The 20,905-nt window shown below is 35.4% G+C and overlaps 2 protein-coding genes, 1 long non-coding RNA gene and 1 other non-coding gene across 5 annotated transcripts; 2 read left to right on the plus strand and 2 right to left on the minus strand.

Annotated features, from left to right (window-relative positions):
- Nucleotides 1-1,707: 1,707 nt before the first annotated feature.
- LOC112711378 (uncharacterized) lies at nucleotides 1,708-3,632 on the plus strand. Of its 2 annotated transcripts, XM_072203331.1 has the most exons (4): nucleotides 1,815-2,054; nucleotides 2,217-2,363; nucleotides 3,129-3,206; nucleotides 3,304-3,632. In XM_072203331.1, exons 1-3 carry the CDS (start codon nucleotides 1,872-1,874, stop codon nucleotides 3,183-3,185), a joined length of 387 nt encoding a protein of 128 aa, XP_072059432.1. In that variant the 5' UTR covers nucleotides 1,815-1,871; the 3' UTR covers nucleotides 3,186-3,206; nucleotides 3,304-3,632. The 2 variants fall into 2 exon arrangements, 1 of the variants encoding a protein (XP_072059432.1); XR_003157456.3 differs by lacking the exon at nucleotides 2,217-2,363 and having other exon boundaries at nucleotides 1,708-2,054.
- A 726-nt stretch (nucleotides 3,633-4,358) lies between these two features.
- LOC140173176 (uncharacterized) lies at nucleotides 4,359-7,332 on the minus strand. The gene is made up of 3 exons (XR_011865984.1): nucleotides 6,806-7,332; nucleotides 6,037-6,207; nucleotides 4,359-4,848 (listed from the first exon to the last, which is right to left on the minus strand). It is a non-coding gene; the product is annotated as an uncharacterized lncRNA (long non-coding RNA).
- A 2,442-nt stretch (nucleotides 7,333-9,774) lies between these two features.
- Nucleotides 9,775-12,427, minus strand: LOC112711380 (uncharacterized). Its single transcript, XR_003811806.2, has 5 exons — nucleotides 12,035-12,427; nucleotides 11,790-11,908; nucleotides 10,604-10,694; nucleotides 10,461-10,521; nucleotides 9,775-10,090 (listed from the first exon to the last, which is right to left on the minus strand). It is a non-coding gene; the product is annotated as an uncharacterized protein (transcript).
- On the plus strand, nucleotides 12,346-15,808 carry LOC112711379 (uncharacterized). The gene is made up of 4 exons (XM_025764021.3): nucleotides 12,346-12,916; nucleotides 13,731-14,948; nucleotides 15,029-15,105; nucleotides 15,413-15,808. The coding sequence occupies exons 1-4, from the start codon at nucleotides 12,485-12,487 to the stop codon at nucleotides 15,693-15,695; spliced, it is 2,010 nt and encodes a 669-aa protein (XP_025619806.1). The 5' UTR covers nucleotides 12,346-12,484; the 3' UTR covers nucleotides 15,696-15,808.
- The last annotated feature ends 5,097 nt before the right edge of the window (nucleotides 15,809-20,905 follow it).

Consider the following 20,905-nt stretch of genomic DNA (forward strand, 5'->3'; position numbering starts at 1 on the left):
ATCGCATGCACCAATTATCAACACTGTATGCACAATGCAACAGTTGAAAGCAACAAATTTTAACACAATTAAATTTTAAAACTGTCCCACTGGGCGTGCCATTTTGTTTTGTCGACTTTTAACAAACCGATGGTGGTTCGATTCTAATGGTCTGGGAGCGAAAGCTACTCCTCTTTTGCGGGTACCAGTTTTATTTGCATCAAAATTTATGCCTTTGACAATGACGAAGAAGAAAGAACCAAACTTTACAGAAATTCGAAATGAACAACAAAATTTAATGGCTTGAATAAAAGGGAAATCAAATTACAGAAAGAAAAATGTTTGGAAAAATAAATGGCAAATTAAAAGGTAAAGACTGGAAAGGATAAAAGTTGTTGAATTTAAAGGAAATGAAAGGACATTACAAGAAAGATAAATTGCATGAAAAAAAGTTGCACGGAATTTAAATGAAAAGTAAAGACATGGAAGGAACCCTTCAAAGAAAAAGACTCTTGACTGACTCAGAAAATTGCCAGGAATGTGAGTGTTTTCTCTGAAAAAATTCCAATCTTTGTTCCTTCGATCTTTCACGTATTTATGGAAGTCTTCGATCAATCAAATTCAGATATAACTTTCACGTGCGTCAATCCTTGAATAACCGTTCCCGCTCTCTTTGAGTGCCATCTGTAACTGCCATTAACCATTTCACTTATTAACTTTTTCATTTCTTCGATTGCTTCACTCTTTCTTAATGAGTCCTAGTCGATCAAAATTCTCTCTTTCATGGATTGACTATTCTCGATGAATCCTATGTAGTTAATATTCACTTCTTTTCTCAACTAAAAATTACTTTAGAGATTGAAACCTTTACCTTTGATTCAGTTTTCTGTCTACCATCTTCGACACCACTAACCTCTTTTTTGATACTGCTGATCTCCATCGAGTCTGTCTCTTCGATTTTCACCTTTGCGTTAATCGATTAATAGAGAGTACCGATAGGAATACCTAATTGATTTCAATATCAAAGTTAATTCTAACATGTATTTAGAAGTTGATCGAAATATTTTTTAGCACTTGACAATGATCGAAATTTATTCTTATCGAATATAAACTTATCAAAAAGTTCAATAATATCTTTATCAAAAATATTATTTTCTGTATAACAATAAGATTGTAGAATAAGAAAACTTTGTTTTAAATTTTCATCCATTGTTTTTGTCAACAAAGTAACTATATATTTCATATCGTCATTTGATATGCAATTTTGACATTAATAATACATGCTAGTGAAACTTGGAATTAGTTATTCCTAGTATTTGAAAAAGGTGAAAATGGTTTTCATGATTGATAATAATATTAGATTGCGGATTTTAAAGTTGATAATGATGATTTTGTATATCAAAAAAATTATTGACGATAGGAATAATTTAAAAATTTTAAATAATTTTTTAATAGAACCAATAAAAATTTAATAATCGAGTGTTTTTATTAAACAAAATTTATTTTTATAAATATATATTTAATTTAATTTTTCGTAATTAATTTTGTAAGTATTTAAATATTAAAAAAGTTTAAAGATAATACTTTTATTAAAATTTGACTAGTACTTAACTATAAAAAAAATAATTTTATATCATTGAATATCATCTCACACTATTAAAAATATTGATAATGACTAATTAACGACTAAACATTATAAATTCTGTTGGTACCTAATATTTTTTTATTGGCTATGAATTCTTTACTCCTACATTTTTTAACCTGCATCAAAATAATTATAAAATGTACCTTTTTTTTAAAAAAAATTTATTAAATAGATTTTGATCCCTTTAATTTTTGTTATTTACACTCTTTCCCTCTTTCCTTTAGTTTCAGTTTTTCAGAAGAGAAGCATGTTGTTAGGGTTTATAGATTCAATTTCAATCAACGCCATTTTCTCATCTTCTTCCTTTGCTGTATCTCTGGTTCGCCTATTCTCGCCGCCGCAGCACGCATCAGACGCCGCCGCTCCCTGCGTCCGCCGCCGCGCCCTGCTTTCGCCGCCGCCGCGCAGGACTCTGCCTAAACGCTTGGAGGTTAGTTAATCATTATGTCTTTTCAATTCATCATTTCGAGAGTTATCGGAGAGGTCGAGAGTGATGAGTGTGGTGAGTTCAGAGACGAGTGGGGTGAGTGTTCCTGTGTAGCCAGCGGGGTCGAGGGTGATTTGGTTGATGCGGGTGTTGTCGGCGGTGCAGGTGAGGCCGCACGTGAAGTGGGTGCGGCGAGGGACGGAGCATGGGTCAGTGGTGAAGTTCCAGGATGCTATGCATGACCATGGTGTTATTGAGGAGGGTTCGATTGAGGCCTTGAAAGCTTTTAGTGCTTCAATGTCTGAGGATGAGGTGAGACCTTGTACGAGGAAACCACACTTATTGTTTGTGTGAATGCACAAGATGATTGTTACGCAAAGATAAATGATATTTGCATATTGGAATTTGGAAGAGAGGGTTGGTGATAGAGATTAGTGTGTGGGGAATTGAGGTGCTTTTAATTTCTTATCTCTTTAATAGACGCCACTAGTTTGTGGCATTCTGGTTTTGAGATGCGAGTGCTTTTGAGTAGTTCGTTAGTTGGTGGGGTTTTAAGGAGTGAGGTGCCAGATCTTAAACTCTCCTGGATTATTGCTGATATTTTGAGACAAGAGTCACAAAGTTGCAATGCTGCTATATGCAAATGGAAACTGCCTTTTTTTCTCAAGTTACTATTTGGTGGGAGCTCTAAATCATAAAGGAGAAAAACAATGGGGGACGCTTGTTTGACTATAACTACTTGAAAAAGTAAATGGGCGACACTAGATTTCCAGGGTTATGCTATATTAGATAAAAAATTTTATTTGTTTTTCACATATCTATTCTCCTTGTTGATCTTAAAAATAATAAAAAAAAGTAAATATCAATTGGTAAAACATGAAACGAATAAGATGCTGAATTTCTCAAGTCTGCAGCTTATTTTTTTTTTAAGTTTTCCATTCATATTCATATTGTATGAGTAAACACATCCTATATTTCTCGCGTGTATAAATGCAGAGTCCCCAATGTATCTGGAATTTTATTGACTTCATAAGACATGTGTATGCTAATACTATTGTTTTGAATTGTTTGATCAAGAATCTACCAAGTGAGTTCGCTTCTGCAGTGCCCCAGACCATCACTGTCACCCCATAAGAGAATGAGGCTATTCAAAGGGTAAGCCATTGAGAATGCTCTCTGTTGAAATTTGTTTATGATGTACTACTTGCTAGTGTTAGTACCTTATTCTTGTTCCTATGTTGTTCTTTTGCAGCTTCAAGATATGGGATTTGATAGAGATCTTGTGTTGGAGGTATTCTTTGCATGCAACAAAAACGAGGACCTGGCAGCCAACTGTCTTTTGGATCACCAGAATGAATTTGAAGACTAAGAAGATGGTTCTGTTTCATCTTCACCAGCTATGCTTCTTTGATGTCGTTGCTTATCATCTGAACTCTTTGGAGAAGTGGCAATGTCAATACTTATTTGCTTAGCTTTATTATTGATCCTTGTGAACCATACTGCCTGTAGATTATTAATTTCAGACCATTGACTGGAAAATATAGATGCCAAGAAATCGATAGGTGCTTTTATTCTTCTGCAGCCGTAATTTTTTCCAGCTTTGATTTCTCTAACTTCATTTAACTTATTTTATTAAGTGAAGGATATGGAAACTTGAAAAAGATGGAACAAATAGTTATGTTATTAAAATCTTAGAACGTGATTGTTGAGGGTGATGGATTGCGTCTGTCTTTCTCTATCAAATAAATTATCGTCAGATGAAAATATCTACCTATAATCATAGAATGTGATTTAGTGATTATTTCACTAGGTCTTTTAACAAAGCGGTGTGAATTCAATTCATATCTGGACTCGGTCGCTGTGTAACACTAAAGCAAAGGTCTTTGTTGTGATCAATGGATAGCTGAAAAACAAAAAAGCTATGAATTGACAAAAAAAAATAACAAAAATCATTGACGGAGAATATTTGCATAATAATTCACTAAAGTTTAAAGTGAAATGTAAATCTATGTTGAATTTTTTATGTGCTTCGTTTGGACATAACCCAAATACCTTGCAATGACCAACATTTAGTTATTAGAATCCGAGGGTATTGTTGATACCTGATTGCGTAGGGAAAATGTAACCGAGTTTTATGCTAAATAATTATCTCACTATCATCATTTACTGGCGGTGCTCGTAGTGTAGAATACTGGCGGTGCTCGTAGTTTGATTGATTCTACACGCTAAGAAACCGTGAGCCAAACAACATTCGAGTTAAGAAAATCTAAATCGCGTAAGCTTAAAGAAAAATACTAGTTTTTGCAATGGTTCTAAATTAGGGTATACCATATATGCATCAAGTGCAATCACTAGCAAGTCACGTCTATTGGGGAAAAAAGAAAAATCATTATACGCTCAAGCATGCAAACTTGGTACGTTAGTACTTGCTCCATAATCCCAAACACTAACCCAAAATATCCAGACTTATTTCCACGTGTATTATGCATCTTGAATGTAGTAGTGGTTAACTATACTCCGAATGCATAAGTTATTTGCATGATGATGCAAAATAGGACAAAAATATAACTTCTATGTAACAGATAACGTAACACTGATCCCAACCATAACAAATGTGGAAGTATAAGGGACTCAGTGAAAGGAAACAATGGATTCCAATATTTGTGCCTCAAGATTAGCTTCATCGATCCACATTGAGCTTTGTCGATTGCAATAACTCTTTCTTTTCTGCCATCTTCTCACCATGCTTTTTGACCTTCATCCTCCAATTTTCAAGTTTCTCAGCTCTTTCTTTTAACTAGATTCATAAGAATGACACATCAGTAAGCGCATCAAAATACTGTAAGAGGTTTAACTTAAACACATGAAATCAAGGCTGTGTGCAATAATAGGTCGAAGTATCTCTCTAGCACACTTGAAAGATTCGAAAACTAGACTTCCAAAATATAAAAACTATACCTCCAAACTCCATGTCAGCTCATTATTTACTTACTTTTATTGTTTCTACATGTTGCATAATCAAACAGGAAACTAGTTCATATTTTATAACTGGATTTTTTGACAGATTAGCAATGTAAAGTATAAACCAGAATGAACCAACTGACAGATAAATACAAAACAAAGACCATAAAGGCAATAATATTAGAAATGTTGTTTACGTAGCTAAGTAATGAACAATGACAATGAACAAGGAAATCAATAGTGTGGTATACAAATGCAAAAGATAAAATCTAACCCTTATGAATATCACAGAAAGGAAAATCAAAGCCAAATTGAGGCCTAGTCAATTTTCAGAAAAAGAAAACAACAAGCCACTATGGCTCCAAAGAAAGAAAACAACACTTATTTCAAAAGTAGTTCAGTCATTAGATCAAACACCTCGTCTGCACGAACACAACATTGAGCACATATATCTATCTATTTATCCACCGAGACTAATTAACAAACATTTGATGTGCATATTATCTCAAACCAACAAACAAGCAAACCATCAATCACTTGGTGGGCACAGCAAAATTCATAAAGGGGAGGGAAGAAGAAAAAGAAAAACGCACGAGTGTTTCTCTGAATTATTGTGTGACATTTGAAATTTCAGAATGAGTCCCCTCCCCTTCAAAAACACAATTAAAAAAACAATTTATAGAGTATTAACTTGGTGAACAATTTCAATACCCTAAAAAGGGTGAATAATATGGCTTTGCTTAAAATGGAACAATGGTGGCTTTGAATTTAAGTTACTCAATTCGCTAAAGTGGTTTACGTTCATCCAAAACAACACACATTCGAATTAACTCATCACCAAGATTTATTTGAAAGTTACACCTATAGTCCCTGCATGAAGTTACATTAAGCTACGTCTTCACATCACAGTAGAAGCTTCACCAAGCTCAAGTTTCTTATTCCTAGAGTAATTATTTCAGTTCAAAACTAACACACATTTGAAGGCTAAACCCATCAATTGCAGCTCTCAAAATTCTGGATTTACCTTGGTCATGTTTGTTTTCCTAACTTAATCGATGATGATAATGACTCTTGCAGAAATAATATTTCAAGATACATATTTCATATTTGAGATCAGCACTTATTCACTCTAATGTGATCTGAAGGCTTCACCAGCATATCGCACGCTTTCAAGTTCCTCTTCAATGTGAAGAAGCTGAAAAGAACAATGATTTGAAGGGAAAAGTTTTTTAGATCATTCCATTAAACAATAACTAATGATCACACAGTATACTATATAACAATTGAATTCAAAGAAGCAATCAATTTTTTTTTTCAAGGATAACGATGGTTTTCTATTTTCTAGCAAAATTCAAGTTTCAAAACCAAGAACTAAAACAGAATTATTGCACATTAGTTGTTTATTCTGAGTCGGCATAATGATGTTCAATTTCTTTAGTTAAACTAATCTTTTCTATGGCGGCTCAAGATAAAAATAGTCAGCTTCAGAGTCAAAGAAGAGTATATAGTGAAATTTGAATAAAACGAGTTATGACAGTTTAGTCCTAAGGATTTCTGAGTAAAATACTAATGCTATAGCCTATGGTCTATGCTAAAATCTTGAAGCAAAGAGGAGGAAATTAGCACAAAATACCAATTACTTGATTATACTTTGCTAATCGCTCACTTCGGCAAGGAGCACCAGTCTTAATCTAGATGACAAAAGCTCGGATCATCAACACAAGCCATAACATGGTACAGTTTACAATAGCAAAATATTAAGTACTCAAACAAATATATTAAGGAAATAGAACCTGTCCACTGGCCAAGCCGATAGAGAGATTAGCAATGAAATTATCTTCAGTCTCATCACTCCGATGCCTAACCATGACAACCCAGCCTACTGCCTTTGAGTCAAGTGCAGCCTGAATAGATTCCGTCATTGTGCCAATATGGTTAACCCGAGTGTGGTGATGGCGGCGGCAGCAGCATGTTGTGGCGTCGAGGATCAGAGAACAAGCACGGTGCAGGGGAGAACGAGCAACCGCGTGGATGGAGAAGATCAGCGAACGACCACGGCGCAGGGAGGAGATCAGAGAGCGAGCTACCGCGGAGGGTGAGGAACAAGGAATGAGCGATGTTGATGGAGAGGAGAGAGTGGGGCAAAAGCCCTAGCAGAGCTATGAACTCTTCTCTTTAAAACTCTGATTAAAAGGAAATAGGAGGAATGTATAAAACATAAAATTTAGAGAGCCAAATGTTTAATTATCAATTCTTTCAAAAAAAAAATGAGGTTTATTTTGTAAATATTTTAGTGGTGTTTAATGATACTCTACCTAACATTGACTAAGAAATCCGTAGCCTCCTTTATTTGATAATAAAAAATAATTATTTACTCAAAATTATTTAATTATGATTTTTGTTTGTATTTTCTTTTCAGGCCATCGATTCATTACTCCCACTTTTATGTGGGAGTATCGTTAATCATCTTAAAAATATTTATAAAAAGAATCCCATTTTATTGTTTTTGAAAGAATTCATAATTTGACATTTACCTCTCTATTTATGTTTTTTACACTTTCTTCCTTTTCATTTTTAATCAGAATTTTAAAGAGGAGACATTTGCTCTGCCAGGGTTCTTACCTCTTTCTACCACCGTCACTCGTTCTTTGTTCTTCTCCATTTGCGGTCGCTCGTTCTCTAATCCTTGCCGTGAGCCGTTGCTGGTTCTCTGCTCCTCACTGTGCGCCGTCGTTGCGACTCTACTTCTCCCCGTGTCTCGCCGTATCTCGCCGCCGCTGATGGGCGATCTCGCCATGTCTCTCTTCCGTGTCTGCTCGAAGTCAAAGCAACATTTCTTCTCCTTTCTGGACTCGCTATCTCCAGCTCTCTGCTTTAGTTCAGTAACTCAGTTCAGATATATCTCTCAATTTAGTTTCTTTCTTTTCAAAATTTTCATTTTAATTTAGAAATGGAAATAATATGAGAAAGTCTGCTGATATTTTTTTAACATGTGCAGAATTATAGCATTGGTTAGTTTAGCAATTTTAGCACTTCAGAAAGTTATGTTTTCTTTCAAATAGCATTAGTTAATTTTTTGAATTTTGACTAGTTATGTTTTTTGCCAGTAGAAGATAAAAATTTTGCAAAACCATTTACCTTTGTTGTTGAGTAGCATTGCTATGTCATTATTATGCATGGACTAGGGTTCAAGTTCAGCAGATATTATAGTAGATTCTTAGAAGTTATTGCATGTCAATTCGATCTATTATGTTCGTATTATATTTTATTACTGTCAAGTGATTACTTGGCTTGGGAGTGTGCTGTTCTTGATTCTTGTATCTGACATTATCCTACCATGTTGGTATATCATTATGTTCAAAATATAATTCTTAGCCTTTTCACGTGTTTATGCAGATTAGATTATTAACATTGTGATTGAATATCTATTTTCTTTTGTTTGGTTTGGAGTTGAAATTGTCCCTGTCCTCAATGGCCCAATTTCATACTTGTTGGATATGTATGAATAAATCATATAAAAACTTTTACAAAGAGTTCACTTCATCCGGTGCTTCCTCTTCCAAGATTAGTTTGACTCTTGGATTTAGTGAGACTTACCAAGGGGTTGAATCTGATCTTGGAACTCTTTTAATTACTTATACCAAAGAACTAAGTGCAAGAGAAAAAAGTACACCTCATGAACCTGACTTAGTCACACAAATTGATGAACCTAGTTTGTGGCAAATTGCCAAATATGGCTTATACCTAACAACATGGATTGCTTCAGATGTAATAACTAGCATGGTTTCTTTTAAATCTTTTGTACTTGAATTTGAAATTGAGCACACTGTTCCACTTATGTGATTGCTAATTTGCTATGCTATTTGTATTGTGACTCGCTAACTACCATCAAGATGGTTGCATGTTAATCAAGCATAGTTGGTGTTTATATTACAACAGTTGAAAAAACTTGGGCAGCAGATGACTATATCATTAACAGAAGCATTTTCTTCACAGTGTTTCCATATTATTAACAATAGTTGCAAATATTATATTTCGCTCTATATTTACATTGTTGTTGCTTCGATTTCTGAAAATAGATATAGTCTTCCTAAGGACCGGAAAGCATTCTTTAAATGGTGACATTTTTGGTTTAGTTTCAACAATATTGCATTGGTTACACTACTGTAGCATTGTCTTAAATAAATAATTTTTTGGCTGTATTGGTGAACATCTGAATTTTTTATTTATATTTGTTGCTTACCCTTATTAGCTTAATTGGTGATTGTAAATGGTGAAGCAGTGCTGCCTTATTTTTATGCTTACATATATCTAATAGATGCTATTTTTAAGTATGTGCATCATGGCCAAATAAGATTGTGTTAAATCACAAAAAAACTCAATTCAGTCAAGAAGCTGAACTATTTGTTTCCATAATATCGCACAAAATGATGACGAAAGAGCATAATGATGAATCAGAACTTGTGTGTCACACAATTAATATCATGTTGATTTATCTAATAAATAGTGGTGTTGATACAAGAGTAATTATTGTAAAAAACCATAATTTAGTCATATTCCAATTTTATAATACAAACCTTTCCAATTCAAGAACTAGAAAATCCCAATCCGCTTGGAATATAGCAAACTAGTTTAAAATGTGGTTAATGTAAAAACATAAACAAGAATGCATATCTATTTCAGCTAAAGGATGAGATAATAGTTCATTAGTTCTATTTGGAATATTCAAGCCATGGAGTACCATTAAAAGCATTTGGAAAGCTTTAGAAAAAAGAACCAACACAAATAACATTCCATTTATCTATTTCACCTCAAATAACCTCAAATTTTTGTCTTCAATTTCTTCAAGAATAACCAAAACTCATTTTGGGAACTCTTTCATTATTGTTCTAATTGAATACAGCTTTCAAAAAAAAAAAATTAACAAAGGTTCTAATGCACCATGCATTAACTTAACAGCATATATGACGATCTTTAGCATTCGTATAGACATTTAACTAGGATAATTTCTGGTAATGCCCTTCCCTCCATATAGCATGTAGTCTTTCTTCATTTCCCCCAAAACTGTATCATTAGTGCTGTAAAAAAATAAAACACAGAAAAAGAGGTCTATCACTACATTTTCAATACTAAAATCCTAATTGATTGTGCATACATATAAAAGCAAGCTGATGATAATGCCCCAAGAAAGAGCTAATGACAAATGAAAATTTGCAGGAGGTATGAGTATTGCTTGTGTTTAGAATTAAACAAAAAATAATGCCTTATCAATTCAGACACCTGAGGAAAACATTGGCTTAAGGAAAAGACGTCAACTATGTATGATGTATTCCATAGAAACATAATTCTAAACCACAAAAAGTAATAGTTCCAAGTTTAAAGTTACATACAAAAGAGGAAAAAAAGATAGCATAACAAATTCTACTAAATGATCAAAGTAAGTTATACCTTCAAAATTTTCTATGAGAATATTCATTCTTCTTACGAAAGCACAAGAAAGAAATGTTATCTGCAACAAAGAATGAAAGAATAATAATAACAAATTTCTTTGGTGTTTGATCCCCCAACCTAGACAAATTAAAGAATGTTACCTCCCCTTTGTGTGTATAGAAACAAAGAAATGAAATCAAATTGGCTGAGAAATAGATGAAGAGGTTCCTGCAGCATCAAGAGGTGCCCAAGCTGAAACAGTGAACAAAGGATCTTATTTGGCATTGACTCTGACATTGGAACTAGCACATATAGTCCTTGAAGCTCTTCTAAGTTCTAACACATGAACTATGATAAAATGTATCTGTACTTATGATAAAATTAATTTGGTCATTCTTAAATAAATTTTTATGATTAGAAAATAATTAAAGTGACATTATAAAATGTATCTGTAACTAATTTGATGGAGAGGATATCATTGTATGAAAACAGTAGAAAAGAATTTGTTTTGACAATACAAAGTTTTGTTGATGTGCAATCTCAAGTATGAACAGTGTATGCAGACTATAAAACTTGTCTTCTATCTCCGGTGTAGTAATCATCAGAAGAGACAAGGTTCGTCCGATCTGAGAGATGCAAGCAACCAGTCCCGAGAATAATCATCTTCATAACTTATTGCTTTTCCTTCTCACCGTGACAAGTCAAACCAACTTCTAAATATATCTAATTACTTAATTAATTAATTAAGCAGCTAGCGAAAGCTTCAACTATTATTTTATGCGTAGAGATCAGAATACTTCATTAACAAGTTGAAAGAAAGTGTGACACAGTAATAATCTATTTATGCCGATGACTGTTCTATAGGTCTGACAACGGCCAATTATGAGAATCCCACCCCTGCTCAATGGTTTAGACCTTAAATTAGGCAAATTATTTTGTGACAGTAAAACAGTAATAAACAATGAATTTATATATCTTCAATACAGGTTTAAGGCTAATTTTTTTACCTACAGATAACTTTAACATAAAATACAAAAATATTTAATTATTTTAATATTTATACTATTATAGTAATAACTTAAAACATATAGTTGACATTTTGGACTAGCTATACCCAATGAATGCTGCAGCTCCCAGTATATGCAAACCAGATAATGCAATCTACATGATTCTATTCAATGGACAACAGGATTAAACTTCTAGAACAGTTTGGATCCACCAAAAAAGTGTAATGCCGCAAATATTATCCTAAGAATGGGTGTCAATGACATGGATTTTGGTCCAGTTTAGAGTCAATTCAATGATACACCAAAGAGAATGCAAAGCAAAGTCCCCAATTCGATTTACCCAACAATGAATTAGCAATCACTAACACTACCGAATGAGCCCCTCACTCCACCCGATGTCTTTTTGGGATGAATTTCGAGTCTTTGCCAGCTGTGTGAACTCTTCTTGGCAATCACTACCTAAAGGCAAAAGAACCATGAAAGGATTCGACATAAACTAGCATCAAGCCATAACAAGAGTACAAACCTCAATCCCAAATAAAATAAAAATTAGAGAATACCAGTAACTTAAACCATTAATTATACCTTATTACAGCACTTCATTGCTATTATACCCCATCAGCGGCGGCGAGATACGGCGAGACACGGGGAGAAGTAGAGTCGCAACGACGGCGCACAGTGAGGAGCAGAGAACCAGCAACCGCTCACGGCAAGGATTAGAGAACGAGCGACCGCAAATGGAGAAGAACAAAGAACGAGTGACGGTGGTAGAAGGAGGTAAGAACCCTAGCAGAGGCAAATGTCTCCTCTTTAAAACTCTCATTAAAAATGAAAAGGAAGAAAGTGTAAAAAACATAAATAGAGAGGTAAATGTCAAATTATGAATTCTTTCAAAAACAAAAAAATGGGTTCTTTTTACAAATTATGGCCTTCTTTTCATATTTCGCCCGCGTGGACAACAGTTTCAAAATTCCCAAAACCTCTGCTCTCTCTGTCTCTCACTCACTCAGCCAAAGAAACTCCTTCTCATGAAGAATGGAAAACCCTAAGACCCTATACCTCTCCTTATCTAAATCCAATTCCAACTTCAACCACAGTGACCTTCTCATTCTTTGCGAAATCCTCTTCGAAAATCTCGGCGCCGCATTCCGAACTCTCTTCTCTGCCCTCCCTCTCTTCCATGACCGTCACGCTGCCGGGTCAGATCCGAATCCGGATCAGAATTCACGGATTTGGCCGCTTGTTGAAGATGCTGCTATCCTTCTTCGCTGCTGCATGGTTTCTCTGACACTCCTTCACTCCGACCAGAAGTTCCTCGTCGACAAGACGCGTTTTCTCCACCGTGCACTCCACGCCTTCGTCTCCGTCGACGTCGCCAATTGCCGCCTGCGCTTCCGGAACTTCGTCTCAGGTGCTGACGTGGAACTATCCGATTCTTGCCGTCCGTTTCTGTGTGCGCTGCTAGAGGCAAGGCTACTACCTGCAACTGCTTCTAGCTTCTGCTTTTGTGGCTATGTTCTCTGCCTGATTAATGTTTCTGATGTTTAATTTAGGATTGGTTATTAATTTAAATTGTTTTGTGGAGCTTGTGATTTTGTTTCTTACTTGAAAATTTGGGTCCATTGATTACACATTGCGTTCGAGAATATTAGCAATAGCCACGTTTTCTTTTGATAGCTTTAGTTGGTTGCATGGATTCAACTATACGGTTTCGACTGTAGTAAAAGCAATATTTTGTCCCTTAGAATAATTCAGAGGAAACCGTAAAGTTCTAGTGGCTTCTCTGAAGGTTTTATGAAGTTTAGACTTTTGTTTTAATTGGACCAGCTGTTTTTGGTTTACTTTTCTTGTGGAAGGCCTATTATTTTCCTTTGACATTACCAAATCAGCATAGTTAAGTGTCTACATCTTTTCTTCACTGCAGTCTTCTCTATATATTGTCATTGGCGCTTATTTGTTCTGATGACCAGCCTCATGGTGTGGATGCGCAACAAGATTCAGCTTTGAAAATATTTTCTTTCAGTTTGTTTGAAGTTTTAGTTTCAATTTGCTTACCATTAATTTTAGTTATAGTTGCAAATGCAATATTCTTGTCACAGCTATCCAAGTTTTTGACGTTTGTAGTCATATTTTCTATATATATATATATATATATATATATATATATATATATATATATATATATATATATATATATATTAGCTGTTTTATTAACTTCCAAACACAAATATGTATAGAAATGTTATGATTCATGTCCAACTAAACTTGAAAGTTATTTCAGGTTTTTGCAGATGAGCTTCTAAGACATCAAACTTTAAGAAGCTATCTCATGCTTGTTGATTCAGTATCTTCCATGGGTGAAAAGCTTTTTGTGCACAATTCCATGCATCATGATTTTGCAAGTGTTCTGTTGGTGATAGCTGCCCATTTTAATCTGTCAGTTTCTAATGAGAATGCTTTTGAGAATTTTGTCAGTAGATTATTTTCGCATTGTGACAAGGATTCTCGATTTCCTGGACTTAGCCCAGCACCTGCCATATCATTGCTTATGGACCCTACTATGCCTTCTGCACCAAAGATGTTCCAGGCACATGTAATCTCCTTGGTTTCTGAAGCCATTGATGCTGGCTTAGATTCCACTAGTTTGGCTCCTAATATTAATTGGTACTTAATTGGATTCCAAAAAGCTGTTGTTTTGTACTCTATGCACATTACTCATTTGCAAATTGATCATTTTTACTCCAAATCGAAATGTGGCTATGATTTGTCCCAGCATAAGAAGCGTCATCCAACATTTCAATCTTCTATAACAAATAGCAAATTAAACCAAGTCTTATTGCTGTCAGATAATTCATGCAAAATATCCTCCAAAACAAAAGCCAACATTTTGGCCGATTGCGTTGCTTTTATGAAAGGGAAGCAGTGCATATTTGCTGATTCATGCAGGGGCATGGCTGACTCAATTTTGGAAGGCCTAATTCATCGATCTTTCTCCCAATATCCTTCCAGAGATGGTTTTTGTGTAAAGGAAAATACCAGTGCCAGAGATATCTGTCTTCTTGCATCCATATTGAAGTTCATGGGTGTTTCGTTGATGCAAGCGGTTAAGTGTCTAATTAATAGTGGTGCTTCAGGTTGTTTGAAAACCATGGAAAATACCTCTCTCCACGAGAAATATGGTTCATTGATCAGCCATGTTCGCCATTTTCAAGAAATAAAGTTTTGCTTACCCTTTCAAGCTTTTTTGTGTGATTTGATGAAAATGCAACAAACAACAAGTCACAGTGTTTCAAAATCGATGATTGTGCATTTCTCTGGCTTGCTATATATAAGTTTTAGCAGTGAGCTACATTTGTTGGCAAAGGGGTGTATATATGTAATTATGGCACTGATGTCTCTCATTGCTTTTGAAGAAGGGGATTTAGTTTCTTTAGGTCCATTAAGGCATGGACCACTGAAATCTTGCTCCATTGTAGTCCAATCTAATAATACTGAAGAGGTGAAGTGTGCTTTCAGTTCTCTTGTTCTTGAATTAAGTTTGGTTTGTATGTTGTTCTTAAATCGTTGGTGAATTTGCAGGGGTTCGGATATGGAGATAAACAATCTATCTACAAAGTTGTAAAGCAGTTCATTGGAATTCAAAAGGAAAATTTAAGGTACACATTGTTTCTAAATTGTAATCCAGTTTGGCCTTTTAGGTGTTGGGCATTTGTCTTTGAAAAGAAAAAGGAAATGTCATGCAATTAGTCCGATGAATTATAATGTTGCTGAAATGAAAAGATAGAGAAAAAGTGCCTTCGAGTCAATACTGTTCAGTTTTAATGCTATTGTTATTCATTTCATGAGTTGTTGAGGTTTGAACCAGCTTCATAAATTGCTTGATGAAGTAATTACAGTTTTGTTTAAGTGAAAAGGTTCCTGCAGGATACCTGATGGTGTCCCTTCTGCCTTTATATTTTACAGATCAGGTTCTGCCACCTCCTACACCTGCAATGGGGAAGCTTTCCTTGATTGCATACTAGGAAACCCCAAAGAACTCGATGATTATGATGAACTTGTGGACTTCGTTGTCTGCACTACAGGAAAAGATTATTTCAGCTGGTTGAATAACCGCACACGATATCGGAAACAGAGACATGAGAAGATGATAGATCAAAGAAAGATTAAGAAGAAAGCAGTCATGAATGGAAAGTCTTGTAAGCGTCAGAAAATGGGTAGGTCTACCAAGCGTCAGATTTGGAAGTGATGTTTATATTTGATTGATGATTTCATGTAAAAATATGTTAATGTATATGCGATCTATTAATAGGAGGAAAAAAAACTTGCCTTCAAATGTGAACTTTTAAATTTGGTCACAAAGTCTAACAACTCAACGATAACTCTTTCATCCAATGTGCACATTAGTTTTGTTTTACGCAATTCGCATATCGGTTCACCTCAGAAAAAAGCGGCGGTTCACCTCAGAAAAAAGCGGCATAAATTCAAATTAGGTACGGTCTTCTCTAGCCGCTAGGTATGCGCAAACGACATTTGTGTAAACTAGCAACTAGATCAAGCTATTGGATTAACTTAAAGAAGGCGTTTATAATACTGATTTAGAGGATAACATTGATATAATTTAGATTTAATTAGTCTGTTAATTTTTATAATTTTATTAAATTTATAATTAATTTTATTTTATTTTTTTATCAATTAGATTTTATATTACTTATTTTACTTTTAATTTTGTAATTAAATTTTTTTAATTTAAAAATATTAAAATTAATAGAATATTTTTTTTTAAAAATATATGATCAAAGATCTAATTAAGTTTTTAATTCTAGATATTTTTAATTTGTAGAAAAATATTGTCAATTCTAATATTTTTTATATTGATAATGACCTAATTATAAAATTAAAAGTAATATAAGAACTTAGTTGAAAGAAAAAGTATAGAGATTTAATTATAAATTTAGTAAAACTATAAAGGGTAATAGAGTAGTTAAATCTATAATTTATTATGATTTATATTGTATTTGATTTTATTTTTCAATATAATATAATTTAATTCAATAGAGTGCTAATCACAATTATTTGAATCAAATTAGATTACAATAACAAAGTCTTATCCCATAAAATAGGTCAGCTATATGGATTAAAGAATGTTATTATTTCATGTCGTGTATTATCTTTTCAATGAGATTGTTGATATGTAGATCTCTTTGACCACCCTATATAAAGTCTTTTTAGGTCTTTTTTTTATCATTTGTCACCTGTCCACCTTTTTAATTGGGTGCTTTGTTAATCTTCTTTTTTCATGTCTAAACCACTTTAGATGAGATTCTACCATCTTTTTTACAAAATATGCTACTTTAACTTTTTCTCTTATATCTTCTGTTTCGAGTGTTACCTGAAATAGTGATTTGGGTCTAAACATGAGGTCCAGAATTCTTCTGAGGCAGTGTCTGATTCGTATTGGTGCCGAGGTGCCACCGTCCGAGTTTCTCGTGAGGAGGTGGGAGTAGTACCTGTAAGAGACTTCGATGCTTAAGTTAGCAAGGGCTTTAGGCAGGTTTTAGTAGATTGGGTCCTGAATATACCTGAGGATGTTTAGTATATTTATAGTAGGTAGGATAATCACCTTTTAAAATAGTCCCACCTTTTAATGGTAGATAACTGTTTCCTTTTTTCTAAGAAAGTTGTTGCGATCTCCTTTCAAGATGGATAGGAGATATCTAAAAAAGTAGTTATTTATTCAGATAAATAATGTTGAATTACCTTCATTGTGCCTAACCTCTATGAGGTTGGGTAGGAGTAGTGGAGGCCACCTTTATGGGGGTGGGCTTTTGTTCTTTTTGGATCTAGCTTTATTTTGGGCCAGGTTCAAACATTTTGTGGCTTTGGATGTTGACACGTCACGTCGGGTAAACCGCCTATCTGGGACAGATTGGGTAGTCGACGTGCTTTTAAAATTTGAAATTACTCATGCTCGTTCCTTCTTCGATAGCCTTAGTAACCGTGCATGCTATTAATGAAGAGTGCGAAATGACATTTTTTCCCCAGTGTCTTATAAATATTCAATTTTCTTTCTCTTTCTTCTTTTTCTCTTTTCTGAATTGCTTCGTCTTCATTTTTTTCCAAAAATTTATCATAGCTCTTTTCTTTCTTCAAGATTTCTTCTGTTTGTTTGTTTGTTTTACTGGAGATTTTTTATTCGTACGTGCTTTTGCTGTTTGAAGTGCGCATTTTTTCATCTCACATTCTTCTTTTCATGTTGGTTTTTATCCCTTCTTCTTGCTTTGTCTCTTGCGTTCTGCTTTACCACTTTTGTGTTGTTTAATTGGAAATTTGCTTGCTTTCTTATTTTTGGATTTTTGGATGGTGTTGTTATTTTTATCGGTGTCGGAAATACTTTTGAAAATGGGGTTTAGCCTTAGAAATTTTGCATTGGTCCTGCGCTTTATTTGTTACTGTTGTTAGTGGGTCTGAATGTGAAATTTTCATTCTTATGTTGCCTCTAAATGATGGCACTTTATATGTTTAAAGATAGTGCCATTTTTGTATCTGATAATGTGATGATAGTTTGTGTTGTATAAGAATTTTTAAGAATTCTAATCCTTTGTTGGTGTTATTGACGATGATCCGACTTCCCGTAAATATTACCCGACTTCTTGTTGTGACAATTTTCTTGTTTGTTGTATTGTAGGTATAGCTTGTATTTGTCGGTCAATTGTTCACAACATGTCCTCTAAAGTTCCATCCGACCTGACTTGGATATATATATATGTTCTTACTCCTGTCTCCGTTATTAATAGAAAGTATACCGAGACCTTTCGTAGGCACCATATGTTGTGTGAGAATCGAGAGGATGAGCGTATGTATGAGATCTTAGTTGCCAATCCTAAGGAGAGGGTTTGTTTTTCCCGAATTGATAAGTTAGAACGTCATTTCATATATGTGTATGATTATTTTTTTACAAAATTAGGAGCTACCCTTTCCTTAAATTCTACAATGTTGCTCCTATCCAATTGCATCCAATTTTTGGATTTCTTGAAAATATACCAACTTCTTTGTTGGAAACTAGATGTCCAACCTTCTCTTAGGTTCTTCTTTTATCTTTTTGCCTTGACCAAACCTTTTAGCTCCAAAAAATAAGGTTGGGGTCTCTTTCTAAGCTATTCAGGGTAGAATAGTTTTTGCCACCTTTGTTGAGTCCTTTCATGATTTTAAGAATTAATTCTTAAGGTTCTTGCTATAGAGGGTGTCCAGCCTTTCTTTTTAGGTGAAAGGAATGAGCCCTTTTTTTCTTTGTACTGGAAAGAGAACCCTGTGATTGTTAAGTATAACCTGGATGACTTAGATGAGATTGAGGAGAGTGTAGTTAGGTTGTTCCAAGAATATTGGGGCCGAGCTCCTTATCTGGATACTAAAAGATATTTAGGAATTCCAAGCTAGCTCCAGTTCGAGTTAGGTAGTCTTCTTTTCCATTTTATAGTCCTTTTAGCAAAATGATTTCAGTGACTGACGTTACCTGACTTTTGTATCATGCAGAAAAAAATGGCTCCCAAGTTGGCCGCTATGAAAACACTTCGGACTGCAAAGAAGAATGTTGTTACCTAAAGCAAACAACTAAAAGGGACCGGTAAAACTACTGATCTTTCCTCGTCCTTTAAGTCGAACTCGGGTGCCTCAGCTTCTTTGAAGATTACTCATAATCCGGTTCCCCAACCAACCGCTCTTCCGTCTAGTTCGGCCAAACAGACAGTTCATCCTCTACCTTCCAATCCCGAGCCAAACCCTAAAAAGCGTAAGTTTTCGAATTCGGGTAGTATATACGAGCAGGGTTTTAACACCCTTGCCTGGAGTGATAAAAACATCCTTCCCCATAGCTTTATGAGTATGGACAATATTACCATACAGAGCCATCTTTATCTTCTCATCCATGGTGGAGTTTGGATAGCTGGTATATGCACAGCCTTATCAAGAGAACTGGAGAAAACTCCCTTTGGTGCTACTCAACACATGTTGTCTGACTTGTAAGCTGTAGTGGCATCCTTGAGGGAGTCTAAAAAGGAGTGGGAGAAAGAAAAAGAATCTCTGCTTTTTGACCTTGGCAAAGCTCAGGCTAACGTAAAGCAGGCAGAAGCCACTTTAGCCATGTCGGAGGGGGGTTAAAGAAGAATGCCGAGGAGAGTTATACCAGGATCTTCAGGGAAAAACTCAACTTGGTGGACGTGATCACTAAATCTTAAGAAAAATACGCGGAGCTTGAGGAGACTGTAGCCAAAAGTATGGACGAGATGGTATTGAACCTGAAGGCTCAATTTTGAGTTGTTGCTCCTTAGGCGGAGCTTTCCCTCATCAGTCCTGTTCCGAGGGTTACCTGAAATTGTAGGTCGATCTCGGATGAGATCTTCTGTGTGGATCGGAGCTGTTGTGTGCAACTTGTTGGACTTGGTGATGGTGCTGATCCTTCGTCCCCGGAGGGTGGGGGGTACCTGCAAGGGACTCCGATGCTTAAGTTAGCAAGGGTATTAAGCAGGTATTAAGTAGAATCAGAGTATATGGGTTGTTGTCTGCTGTTGTCTTCTTGGACCAGTACTGAGGCTATTGCCTGATTTCCCACCGTGAGGTACAATATGAGTGGTTCTCCTTCCTGTGGCCGACTTAGTATAGGTGGCCGTCCCAGGAATCTTTTGAACTCTTGGAAGGCTTGCTCACATTCTGCTGTTCATTCAAATTTCTTTCCCTTCCTTAGAGTAGCGTAGAAGGGGAGAGATCTTATTGCTGATCCGGCCAGGAATCTGGACAAGGCTGCCAACCTTCCGTTGAGTTGTTGTACCTCTTTGACACAAGTCGGACTTTTCATGTCGAGTACGGCCCTGCACTTGTTCGGGTTTGCCTCGATTCCTCTCTGTGTGATCATAAAACCCAAGAATTTACCATCTTCTACTGCGAATGTACATTTTGTGGGATTGAGTCGCATGCCATGTCGTCTTATGGTGTTGAATACTTGCGTTAGGTCGGATAATAACATCTTTTCGTCTTGCGTCTTCACTAACATGTCATCTACGTAGACTTCCATGATCTTTCCGATGTGATCCGAAAAAACTTTGTTCATTAATCTTTGGTAAGTGGCTCCCGCATTTTTAAGACCGAAGGGCATAACAATGTAGCAGTAATTTGCCTTTGGGGTTAGGAACGAGGTTTTTTCTTGGTCGGGTGGGTACATTGGAATTTGGTTATATCCCGAGTATGCATCCATGAAGGAGAGGTATTTATATCCGAAGGAGGCATCCACCAGAGCGTCGATGTTCAGGAGTGGGTAGGGATCTTTTGGGCAGGCTTTGTTGAGATGGTATAGTCAGTGCACATTATCCACTTCCCGTTTGACTTTTTTACCAATACGACATTAGCAAGCCATAGCGGGTATTTGACTTCTCTTATGAAACCTGCATCCAGTAGAGCTCATACCTG

Source organism: Arachis hypogaea, chromosome 9 (assembly GCF_003086295.3).
Source record: "Arachis hypogaea cultivar Tifrunner chromosome 9, arahy.Tifrunner.gnm2.J5K5, whole genome shotgun sequence".
In the NCBI taxonomy this organism is placed as follows: Eukaryota; Viridiplantae; Streptophyta; class Magnoliopsida; order Fabales; family Fabaceae; genus Arachis; species Arachis hypogaea.

What these genes read in the sequence shown, in the direction of transcription:
- LOC112711378 (XM_072203331.1), top strand. Translation starts at nt 1,872, where the DNA reads ATGTTGTTAGGGTTTATAGATTCAATTTCAATCAACGCCATTTTCTCA. An exon ending in CTCTGCCTAAACGCTTGGAG is followed by an intron (nt 2,055 to 2,216) that starts GTTAGTTAATCA and finishes TCGGCGGTGCAG; the next exon opens with GTGAGGCCGCACGTGAAGTG. An exon ending in CTTCAATGTCTGAGGATGAG is followed by an intron (nt 2,364 to 3,128) that starts GTGAGACCTTGT and finishes TGTTTGATCAAG; the next exon opens with AATCTACCAAGTGAGTTCGC.
- LOC112711379 (XM_025764021.3), top strand. Translation starts at nt 12,485, where the DNA reads ATGGAAAACCCTAAGACCCTATACCTCTCCTTATCTAAATCCAATTCC. An exon ending in TTCTGTGTGCGCTGCTAGAG is followed by an intron (nt 12,917 to 13,730) that starts GCAAGGCTACTA and finishes AAGTTATTTCAG; the next exon opens with GTTTTTGCAGATGAGCTTCT. An exon ending in AATCTAATAATACTGAAGAG is followed by an intron (nt 14,949 to 15,028) that starts GTGAAGTGTGCT and finishes GTGAATTTGCAG; the next exon opens with GGGTTCGGATATGGAGATAA.